The sequence below is a fragment of the Oncorhynchus masou genome, chromosome 19 (assembly GCF_036934945.1).
Source record: "Oncorhynchus masou masou isolate Uvic2021 chromosome 19, UVic_Omas_1.1, whole genome shotgun sequence".
In the NCBI taxonomy this organism is placed as follows: domain Eukaryota; kingdom Metazoa; phylum Chordata; class Actinopteri; order Salmoniformes; family Salmonidae; genus Oncorhynchus; species Oncorhynchus masou.
The window spans coordinates 19674148-19686961 of record NC_088230.1 but is presented as its reverse complement, the minus strand read 5'-3'; the positions used below and the strand labels follow the sequence as shown (position 1 = coordinate 19686961).

The 12814-nt window shown below is 44.3% G+C and overlaps 1 protein-coding gene across 1 annotated transcript in view; it reads left to right on the top strand.

Moving 5' to 3' along the window:
- aig1 (androgen-induced 1 (H. sapiens)) overlaps window positions 1-12814 on the top strand; it is a 53014-nt gene that overhangs the window by 15472 nt on the left and 24728 nt on the right. The window contains exon 3 of the mRNA XM_064925249.1: window positions 1871-1972. Coding sequence (XP_064781321.1) covers window positions 1871-1972 — 102 coding nt within the window. The remainder of the gene's footprint in view (window positions 1-1870; window positions 1973-12814) is intronic.

The following is a 12814-nucleotide window of genomic DNA, read 5'->3' as shown; positions in this document are numbered from 1 at the left end:
GACTGTTCTAGTGCTCTAGTGTGTGTGTGTGTGTGTGTGTATCCTCCCTGAATTGGTCGGGTATGAATGCATCCCTGGCAGGGTGGAGCGCACCCCTTCATTCTTCCCACCTCTCCACATGATGAAAGAGGAGAGCGTGCCATCAGGGCACAATATCAGGGGCATCTCACATGCATCCCTCTGAGGCGCAGATGGTAGGCCAGGTAATTCCATCCACCTAACTGGGCTGCGGATGGTTTGGCTCCTGGACAGGCTTGAAGGCCCCTGACAGGGCCAGGTGTGGTTTCCCTACGGGCCCGATGACATGGAGCCCATGCAGCTAAAAAGGCTGAGGGTGTGGAAATGTGAAATGTCTAAATAAACTACCTGTCTCAGACCGAGTCCATTTACTCGTACTCTGCACCTCGGAGAGGAAATAAGAAATGCTGTTTCTCGCTTTCGAGGGGCTTTAATAAGCTGCTCCCTCAGTGTCAATGCTCTCCATTCAGCAGGCCTGTCTGCCGTGGCCTTGTAACGCAGCCTGTTTATTTGGCTACAGCGGCAAGTCATCGGAAACTTACTGGAAAACAGAGATCCAGTTAAATACTGTGAGAATACGAAGCAAAACAGGATTCTGTCACATCGCTAATCGAGGTTGATTAATGCTAATAGGTTGGGTAGTTGGGTATGGTCGGGAGCAGTTAGAACTGTCTGGATCAAAGAAATTACGGGCAGAACTGGAATCCGTTCACCGAGGAAGCTGCTCCACTCCATGGAGCTGGAACTTCAAATAGCCCCTTTCAAAGCCTCTACACTTGACAGTAACATGCTTGTTTTTGCAGTGCGTTTGATATCCTCACAAGCTGACTACTGTCCTTCCTACAGGGGGCATACAGGGCTTGTGGAGAAGCGTTGGGATAAGAGACAAGGAAAGGAGAAGAAGTCAGCTCTTAGGGATTAATTATGGTATGCTGATATGAAAACATTAGCCCAGAACTGTCGCTTCGCTTCACCTCACGGCTGCATGGTGGGCTTTAGCGCTAGCTCGCCTCGTTGTTAGTGCCAGGCAGCCTGCCTTTGAAGGAGGAATGGATAGAGGAGATAGCTAGTGCTCAGGTCAGAGGCTGACATCTCTGCGCTCCAGGACTGTCCTCAGATGAACAGACTGTGGGGGTGGCTGGGCCAAGCTCAACCCGGGCCAGGTCAGGCCAAGCAGGAAACCTCATGGAGAGACAGGGAAGAGAAGGCCCACAACAGAACCAGGGGATTTCCTGGGTACATGATGACCTGAGGGATACCGCGCCTCCAGAGGGTGTAAAACGCAGGCGGATATGGTCTGGAAAATACAAATAGACCATTGCATTGCCATTTAAATTACAGACGTATTTATCTTGTCTGAAAAATATGACATGATAATATAATATGAAGACTTAGAGCTGAAAACACAATTTACCGTACTTTAAAAAAATCTACCCTTTGGATAGGTTGAACTATATTTTCTTGGCATAACATGGGCAGCATGTAAACATTCATGGTTATTTGATCCCCTGGGCCCATAGCTTCTCGAGGCTGGATGGTGTGTCCTATGACATGGCTCAAGGTGCTGTACGTTTGGGTGTGTAATGGTACGTGTGTCACATATATATTATAGACTATATATATATATACTTATAGACTACCACAACCTCACGTTACGCGATATTCCAACCTAGTAATTCCAGCACAAAACATGAACTTACCAACAAATACATCTATGCCAAGTGCAGTGAAGTTTAACTTTGAATTAGTCCTATGTCCTCACTATGCCTCCTATGTTCTCACTATAGCTCCTATGTCCTCACTATTTCTCCTATGTCCTCACTATGTCTCCTATGTCCCTGTCTCTCTGCAGTTTGTGGTGACCATGTTCTGGACCCTGTACTTGTATGACAGAGAACTGGTGTACCCCAGACTGCTGGACAACTTCATACCCCAGTGGCTCAACCACGGCATGGTGAGTACTGACTGTCTGCTATACAGTTCCCAGGCCTGTCATAGCATTACTCTGTTACATTATTTAGTATGGCTAGTACAGGGTGTCTAGAAGAAAAAAAGAGCTAGAATAAGATAATGGTTATGCATACATTTTTGTCAAAAAGACAAATGTTATTTAGTCCCAAAGATAAATGTTGTTTCACCCACCACACGTCTATGTGGTCATATTTGTCATTTAACATAATCATTTATCACAGTTAATACGAACAGTTAATCCAGTTGAGGTATTTATTATAGGCCATAAGCATTTTCCCATCACTATTTGAGAACCCACATTTGAGAGCATATCTGGAGCTCCAGACATTAGTCACACTGGACAATGGCAGCTAATGGTGCCTAAACGCTTCCTATAATAGCAGACAAGTAGCGAGGCCCATTTTGTTCTCCTCAATAAGAACAAACCTTCGCTATGGTCATATTGACGTCAGCATTCAAAACAATGGGAAGAAGTTTTTCAACTGCTGATATCAATCAGATGGAACTGAAGCCCTCCTGCTGGCACAATTAAATGATAGGCTTGTTATTCTAGCAGGTGAGACTGGTGATTGATGGCTGTGTTCACTGTGTGTGTGTGTGTGTGTGTGTGTGTGTGTGTGTGTGTGTGTGTGTGTGTGTGTGTGTGTGTGTGTGTGTGTGTGTGTGTGTGTGTGTGTGTGTGTGTGTGTGTGTGTGTGTGTGTGTCTGCATGTGCTACATGTCTTTTGGCTCCACAATCACATCCCATTCCTACAACAGGAGTCAAGCCTCCAGCTGTGTGCATAGACAGTGTATGTAAGGTAAATACGTCTCAATGGATGCGACATATTGTAGTGGTCTGTGTCGTGGCTAGCGAACCAATAATAGTACACAGACTGGTTGCTACGTAACAATAACTGTGTTCAGATAGACTGCGATAAAGTCTGTGTATGCAATTTGATAAAGTCTGTGTATGCAATTTGGGTTGGAGTGTATGCAAATGTCCAAAGCATCACAGATGATATTAAATGGTGTTTCATACTACCGAGTATCAGCATACCTTTTTCAGTCCAACCGTGGAACAACGCCTTGTTTAGATTGCAACTATGGATATGCAACCTTTCCATTCAGTAGAGATCACGTGAGAGATAAATCAGATCATTTTCAAGTGGCGCTATGCAAAAGTGCCAGACTAATATCCTCAAGCTTATTACACTGAACTATATCCACAGCAGCCAGGAGTGTTGTTTGTTGTGTGTGTTGGAATCTGGGTTGCTACGGTCAATTCAAGTCCCAATTGCTCGGATCAAACATAAACAGATCAATGATTATGATTCCGCAAATCAGGACGAGATGTTACCCAGCGCCTCAACAATCATGTGGACCAACATGACCCTGTCCAACCCAGAACAGACACACTCACAGAAAGTGGCCTGGCCTCCAGTCCTGCTAACCATGTTGCTAAGGGCCAACCCCAGGAAATAACCACAATGGGTCCAACAGCTGAAAACAATTCATAATATGCAAACCTTCCAGATATGTGAGCACTGGATGGGTGACGACTGCAGCAGCAGAGTTACTCCATAGTAAATATTTTGCCACATTCCATGGTACCGCATTTGTTTGTTTACCCCCGCTGCCACGGCAACTGTCTCCCGCTCCCTTCTGTGTTAGGAGGGAGTGACCGGACCCTGTTACTGTTTGGCAGTCTGGCCTGGCCTGTGTCTGCTATTACAGTTCACTACAGAGCAAGAGAGCCTGGCCTAGTTCAGCCCTATATATCTATCGCCTCATCACACTGCATATCGCAGGGCTGCTGGTTGAAAATTCAAATACGCAGGTAAACAGGCAGCAGGATGTAACAGAGGAAAGGAAGGCAGGCAGGAATTATTTTGCACCCTGTCTACCACACAATGAAGCCTTGATGCACACAGAGCGATGCAGGGGAGAGAGGTGTTGATAGAAACCTGGTCACACCTTTCCCTCAGTGTGGGAGATACAACAGACCATCCTCACACAGTCCCTGACACAGTGCACTGCTGCACACAGCCCTAGAGATAACGTTATTCAGGGAAGGCACAAAGAGAAGACAATAATGTTTTATAGACTGTGTAAGGAGGGCTCTGATTACAATGCTGTTAGTACAGCATGTAGTACTGTCAAAGTGATATCCCACTGAATGTCCTAGTAACATTCCGTTAATTTATGCAGAATATCCCCCCCCTGAATATTCCTTTCAAGTTCACAAAGTAAAGAGAGACGTGACTTCAAAAGTGTACATCTGCCATCAAGAGATTTGCCTTCCAGAAGATACACAAAGGAAGAGACAATAAACCAGTGTGAATTCTAGACGGAACAGTTTCCCTCAGCACATGTTTTGATGTTGTCAAATCCCGGTGCTGCATGTTTGGCAAGCTTAACAGGCTTCCCTTAATGTGACTGTGACAATTAGGGCAGAGTCACTTCATGGCCACTTAAACAGTTAGGCATTGCGGATTCTCTGTGAGAGTTCCACCGAGTTCCACCTGCGTCAAACTCGCTTCAACAATAATCCAAGTCTTCACTATCTTATAAGTGGGCTGCTGAGAGAGGACTGTCTCTGTACTGTAATGTTCATTCCAGACATCTCTCACCACGAACAGTCCAGGTTCAAAGCAGCTCAATGCATGTCAATGCTGCAAGTAAACATTTGACATTCCCCCGGAAGGATACATATGTAGGGCTGGCGCCAGCTGGCTACCAATGTCCCGGTTCACAAAAACAACGAGAGTCAGAAACCAACAAATCAAGTGGAAGATTGAGAGAACCAGACAAGTTGGAGGTATTCTATTCTTGTTGGGCCCCTGTGGCGTTCGCAGAAAGCCTCTCTCTCCCTCTCTGTCAGGGCAGGCTTATATTTCATTCAGCAGGTCAGTTCAGGGGACGTTTAAATGACACTATGCCTTGAGATGGACCTCATTGTGCGCTGGGGTCTTTCTGACAGATTATCCCTGGTAAACACCCCCTACGTCTCAGCCAGGCCTTTAGTTGCGCTGCCAAGTGTAAAGCCAGGGGACAATGTGATACACCACAGCACCCTTTCCATAAGAGCAGTCCTCTGATTCCCCCACATCAACTACTCATGTCCCTTCTCTTTTACTTTGGTGTGTTCCCTCTCTATGTTCTTTTGTCATGTGTATTTATTTACCTACGTGGAAATGTATTTGGATTATTATTACGTTTTCATCACAGATGGTTGTACCAATAATGGTTGTAACAATATCACCTCATGGAGCCCCACAGTGGAGGTGTCATACCCATAAAGCGTAGCGGTGAAACAGGGAAATGGTTCCAATTGTTTCTCCACATTAATTTTTCCCACGGGGGATTTTAAAAACATTTCAAATAAGGGCTGTGTTTCTTGTAGGCTTACACTGGCGTGACATTTTGATAACTATGTAAATCTCGCTGGGACAAGGTGCCTCATCAATATATACAGCTCTATTTACCTCAGAACCCAAAAATGCTAATTAGCATCAAAGTAGACATAATGCAAGACTACAAGTTCCAGCAGGTCATCTCAAAATCAAATCAGATTTTATTTGTCACATACTCATGGTTAGCAGATGTTAATGCAAGTGTAGCGAAATGCTTGTGCTTCTCGTTCCGACAGTGCAGTAATATCTAACAATAATATCTAATAGTAATATCTAACAAGTAATTTAACAATTCCCCAACAACTACCTAATACACACATATCTAAAGGGGTGAATGGGAATATGTACATGTAAGTATATGGATGAGCAATGGTGAAGGTGCAATAGATTGTATAAAATACAGTATATCCAGATGAAGTCGGAGGTTTACATACACCTTAGCCAAATACATTTGAACTCAGTTTTTCACAATTCCTGATATTTATGACATTTCAAAATTCCCTGTCTTAGATCAGTTAGGATCGCCACTTTATTTTAAGAATATGAAATGTCAGAATAATAGTAGAGAGAATGATTTATTTCAGCTTTTATTTCTTTCATCACATTCCCAGTGGGTCAGAAGTTTACGTACACTAAATTAGTATTTAGTAGCATTGCCTTCAAATTGTTTAACTTGGGTCAAACATTTTGGGTAGCCTTCCACAAGCTTCCCACAATAAGTTGGGTGAATTTTGGCCCATTCCTCCTGACAGAGTTGGTGTAACTGTGTCAGGTTTGTAGGCCTCCTTGCTTGCACACTCTTTTTCAGTGCTGCCCACACATTTTCTATAGGATTGAGGTCAGGGCTTTGTGATGGCCACTCCAAAACCTTGACTTTGTTGTCCTTAAGCCATTTTGCCACAACTTTGGAAGTATGCTTGGGGTCATTATCCATTTGGAAGACCCATTTGCAACCAAGCTTTAACTTCCTGACTGATGTCTTGAGATATTGCTTCAATTTTTTCACATAATTTTTTTCCTCATGATGGCATCTATTTTGTGAGGTGCACCAGTCCCTCCTGCAGCAAAGCAACCCCACAATATGATGCTGCCAACCCCGTGCTTCACGGTTGGGATGGTGGTCTTCGGCTTGCAAGCCTCCCCCTTTTCCCTTCAAACATAAGAATGGTCATTATGGCCAAACAGTTCTATTTTTGTTTCATCAGACCAGAGTACATTTATCCAAAAAGTACAATCTTTGTCCCCATGTGCAGTTGCAAACCGTAGTCGGGCTTTTTTTATGATGGTTTCAGAGCAGTGGCTTCTTCCTTGCTGAGCAGCCTTTCAGGTTATGTCGATATAGGACTAGTTTTACTGTGGATATAGATCAATACTTTTGTACCTGTTTCCTCCAGCATCTTCACAAGGTCCTTTGCTGTTGTTCTGGGATTGATTTGCACTTTTCGCACCAAAGTACGTTCATCTCTAAGAGACAGAACGTGTCTCCTTCCTGAGCGGTATGATGGCTGCGTGGTCCCATGATGTTTATACTTGCATACTATTTTTGTACAGATGAACGTGGTACCTTCAGGCGTTTGGAAATTGCTCCCAAGGATGAACCAGACTTGTGGAGGTCTAAAAAAAATTCTGATGTCTTGGCTGATTTCTTTTGATTTTTCTATGATGTCAAGCAAAGAGGCACTGAGTTTGAAGGTAGACCTTGAAATACATCCACAGGTACAGCTCCAATTGACTCAGATTATGTCAATTAGCCCATCAGAAGCATCTAAAGCCATGACATAATTTTCTGGAATTTTCCAAGCTATAAGGCACATTCAACTTAGTGTATGTAAACTTCTGACCCACTGGAATTGTGATACAATTGCTTGTGTCATGCGCAAAGTAGATGTCCTAACCGACTTGCCAAAACTATAGTTTGTTATCATGAAATTTGTGGAGTAGTTGAAAAACGAGTTTTAATGACTCCAACCTAAACTTCGACTTCAACTGTATTCAATGAAAGCCTGAAGGGTTTAACAAGAGATGTTGAGGTCTTTATTTTCAGACATACAGATCTCAATCAGAGATTACTTAGAGAGTAAATGCTTGACCAAGTAGACAAAAAATTTCCAAGCTGTAAGGCACAGTCAATTTAGTGTATGTAAACTTCTGACCCACTGGAATTGTGATACAGTGAATTATCAGTGAAATAATCTGTCTGTAAACAATTGTTGGAAAAATTACTTGTGTCATGCACAAAGTAGATGACCTAACCGATTGCCAAAACTATAGTTTGTTAACAATACATTTGTGGAGTGGTTCAAAAACAAGTTTTCATGACTCCAACCTAAGAGTATGTAAACTTCCAACTTCAACTGTGCATGTGATATGAGTAATGTAAGATATGTAAACATTATTAAAGTGGCATTATTTAGAGTGCATTGTATAAAGTGACTATTGATCTATTTATTAAAGTGACCAGTGATTGGGTCTCAATGTAGGCAGCAGCCTCTCTGAGTTAGTGGTTGCTGTTAAGCAGTCTGATGGCCTTGAGATAGAAGCTGTTTTTCAGTCTCTCGGTCCAGGCTTTGACGCACCTGTACTGACCTTACCTTCTGGATGGTAGTGGGGTGAACAGGCAGTGGCTCGGGTGGTTGATGTCCTTGATGATCTTTTTGGCTTTCCTGTGACATCGGGTATCATAGGTGTCATGAAGGGCAGGTAGTTTGCCCCCGGTGATGCGTTGTGCAGACCGCACCACCCTCTGGAGAGCCTTGCGGTTGAGGGCGGTGCAGTTGCCATACCAGGCTGTGATACAGCCCGACAGGAAGCACTCGATTGTGCTGTAAAAGTTTGTCAGGGTTTGGGTGACATGCCACATTTCTTCAGCCTCCTGAAAATTTCTTCACCACACTGTCTGTGTGAGTGGACCATTTCAGTTTGTCTGTGATGTGTACGCCGAGGAACTTAAAACTTTCCACTTTCTCCACTGCTGTCCCTTCGATGTGGATAAGGGGATGCTCCCTCTCCTCTTTCCTGAAGTCCACGATCATCTCCATTGTTTTGTTGATGTTGAGTGAGAGGTTGTTTTTCTGACACCACACTCCGAATGCCCACACCTCCTCCCTGTAGGCTCTTGTCGTTGTTGGTAATCAAGCCCACTACTGTTGTGTCATCCGCAAACTTGATGATTGAGTTGGAGGTGTGCATGGCCACGCAGTCATGGGTGAACAGGAAGTACAGGAGGGGGCTAAGCACGCACCCTTGTGGGGCCTCAGTGTTAAGGGTCAGTGAAGTGGAGATGCTGTTTCCTACCTTCAACACCTGGGGGAGGCCAGTCAAAGTCTAGCACCCAATTGCACAGGGCAGGGTTGAGACCCAGGGCCTCCAGCTTGATGATGAGCTTGGAGGGTTCTATGGTGTTGAATGCTGTCATCAATGAACAGCATTCTTACATAGGTATTCATTTTGTCCAGATGGGATAGGGCAGTGTGCAGTGTGATGGCAATTGCGTCATCTCTGGTCCTGTTGGGGCGGTATGCAAACTGATGTGGGTCTAGGGTGGCCGGTAAGGTGGAGGTGATATGATCCTTGAATAGTCTCTCAATGCACTTCATGATGACAGAAGTGAGTGCTATGGGGCGGTAGTCATTTAGTTTCGTTATCTTTGACTTATTGGGTACAGGAAGAATGGTAGCCATCTTGAAGCATGTGGGGACAACAGACTGGGATAGGGATTGATTGAATATGTCCGTAAACACACCAGCCAGCTGGTCTGCGCATGCTTTGAGGACATGGCTAGGGATGCCGTCTGGGCCAGCGGCCTTGCGAGGGTTAACACGTTTAAATGTTTTACTCACGTCAGCCTCAGAGAAGGAGAGGGGGGTGCAGTCCTTGTTAGCGGGCCGCAGCGGTGGCACTGTATTACCCTCAAAGCAGGCAAAGAAGGTGTTTAGTTTGTCTGGAAGCGTTACGTGGTTAGATTTTTTTTACGTGACGTGGCTAGATTTTTTTTTGTAGTCCGGGATTTCCTGTAAACCCTGCTACATATGTATCATGTCTGAGCCATTGAATTGCAACTCGACCTTGTCGCTGTACTGTAATTTTGCTTGTTTGATTGCCTTGCGGAGGGAATAGCTACACTGTTTATATTCAGACATGTTCCCAGACTTCTTGCCGTGGTTAAATGCGGTGGATCGCGCTAAATGCGTGAATGCCGCCATCCATCCACTGTTTCTGGTTAGGGTAGGTTTTACTAGTCACAGTGGGTACAACATCTCAAAGCACTTCTTTATAAACGCACATACAGAGTCAGCGTATAGGTCAGTGTTGTTCTCTGAGGCTGACCGGAACATATTCCAGTCCACCGGATTAAAACAATCTTGAAGCGTGGCTTCCGATTAGTCGGACCAGCGTTGAATGGTTCTCATCACTGGTACATCCTGTTTGATTTTGTGCCTTTAAGACGGAAGGAGTAAGATGGCGTCGTGGTCGGATTTTCCGAAGGGAGGGTGTTGGAAGGCTTTGTATGCATCACGGAAGTTAGAGTAGCAGTGGTCGAGGGTATTGTGCATGCACGTAGCTCAATCAAAATGCTGTAAGAATTTAGGTAGACTTGTTCTCAAATTTGCTTTGTTAAAATCCCCAGCTACAATAAATGCAGCCTCAAATGCAGTGTCTCTAGCTGACATCTTTGCTAACAGGTATGTGTCAATTTAAAACTTACACAAGACAGTTCACAAAATTGTATATTGAAAGAAAAGTAGCCAATTTATTCATTACTAAATTTAACTAATATTAGGTAGTTAATCCAGAGATTCTTACCTTTGCCTCGACTCGACAGTCTCGTTCAGACCATCATGGCATTTGTAGTTCTTTATGATAGCCACATTAGCAGCTAATTAGCATTGCATTTTTGGGGCGTAAATACAGGCAAATATATTGATAAAAGTCACCATGTCCATGTCATGTTGTATAAATGATTGGAGACAGGTGCAGGAATTCGTAATAGGGTTTTTTATACTCCACCCAAAATATACAACATGCCCTGAAAAGGCATGGGGATGAAGCCCAAAACAAACACGTGTAAACACAGGGATGTAACCCAAACAAAGAGCGAGGTTAAACCTCTAATAAATACACGGGACCAGACCCGTAATAAAAATACACGGGACGAGACCCGTAATAACAATACACGGGACGAGACCCGTAATAACAATACACGGGACGAGACCCGTAATAACAAGTGCACAACAATACACGGGACGAGACCCGTAATAACAATACACGGGACGAGACCCGTAAACAATAACAATAACAATACACGGACGACCCGAATAACAAGACCCGTAATAACAATACACGGGACGAGACCCGTAATAACAATACACAATACACGGGACGAGACCCGTAATAACAATACACGGGACGAGACCCGTAATAACAATACACGGGATGAGACCCGTAATAACAAGTGCACAACAATACACGGGACGAGACCCGTAATAACAATACACGGGACGAGACCCGTAATAACAAGTGCACAATACACGCGGCACGAAAGCCGAAACATCAAAGCAGAGGTACTCAGAAGACCAACGAACATGGGAACAATAAACAACCAGGACAATGGTGAACAGAGGGCACATATATACAATTACTAATTAGAGGAATTGGAACCAGGTGTGTGTAATGAGACAGTTCAGTGACGCCTGGAGACCGGTGAGGTAGACCTCCGGAACTGGGGCATGGAATGAGCAGCAGTACCGGGGCAATCCGTGACAGTCCTAGAGAGATTTACACGGTTATCAAAACGTCACGCCAGGGTAAGCCTACACCAAACATAGCCCTTATTCTAAAATCCCCTATATGGGACAAATTAGTGGTGGAAAAATGATTGGGACCATTTCCTTCTTCGAACGCGAGGTTTTATGGGTATTATGACTCATATTGTGGTACTCTTTTCCCAGATGTGAATCTCTATATACAGTATAATGCTATATTTTCTCCCTGACTCCGTCTCTTAGTTTTGAAGTTAGTACAGTGTCTTACAGAGAGCGACAGGACTGAAGAGTCTGTAAACTCTGCAGACTGCCTCCTAAACTGTCTCTGAACTGTTTGTGGCGTTTAAGTCCAATTCCTTTTGCTGGATTTGTGGGCAGTCATTAAGAGTGGAAAATAGCAGTGCCCACAGACAAATGTGGAATGGGCCCTTTGCAGAGGAGAAGATTGTGTGTAACTGTACGCTCCTGCTGTGACTTTGGGGTTTGTTTAGACTGTGGGACAGTGGAGATGGCCATTTAAAGTAACAGTCTTTACAGTCCCTACTGTAACTCTTGTGAAAGTAGAGGTCTCTGTCAGTATGGCCACAATCGATCAACGTCCCATCCAATATATTGCTGGGATGATTGCGGCTTCCAATGCACTCTAATGGTGTCCACATTCTTGATAATGACATGTTTGGTTTACCAACATCTGAGGAGCTACATCTTTGGAGTTAAAACACTGTGTAAGTTCAACCAATGGTATTACCCAGACCAAGGATAAGACACTTGTACTATAAGAAACAGATGTGTTTGTGTAAGTCAACTGCTTTCAGAACTCTTTTGCACTTCACATTGCATACTGTACATTTGGATCCAGAGATGTTTTTGGCGCAGTCTCAGGAACGCAAAACACAGATGAGACGAACACCCCATCCATAATGAGAAAGGCATGGCTAGGTGTAGCCCACTGTCAACCAGGCTCCGCCATGGTTACAGCACTGCAACTCCCACTTAAATCATCCTGTTAAAGGCAAGACCCAGGTTCTAAACACTGTGCAGCTTCCTATGTCTTGGACTGATAAAACACCACAGGTACAGTCTAGGGAATATATAGGTGGCTGTAATAAGATTGCCCCCTGGTGGGCATTGCCCAGGTAGCTACCTGGTACATGGCTACATGAAGGAGCGTTTATTGGCTGACATGATACCGTTTTATTGCAGGCATCAAAGGCAGTTGTGGGTCCTCCAACATTGGTACCTTGACATAATTTCGACCTGTTATAGGGCCTAGTGTTCCCCACATTATCTGATGGCTACACCAATCACTCAGGGTAGTCCCACGGAATTCCCTATGTAATGTCACAATGCAGATATGTAACTCTTTTTGGGGGGATTTCTTATATATAGTGTTAGGTGTGACCGAGATGGCAGCGCAGCAATTCATCTCTCTGGATAGCAGTCTACTATTCCCGGTGGCGGTATTAAAGGTAGCTGGGTGCAATCATTGTGCTTCAGTAGACACCAGGGTACTTGAGAGTGCATAACACTGGTTATAATCTGACTGAGCATGTCTGTCACTGGTCCACTCCATGGAAACAACCTGCCCCACTGACCTCAGGTTGCTTCATCTTCCACTGCTTGTTGATGTTTTCTCAGCCTGCCGTCACATAGTCATGTAAGTCTTGT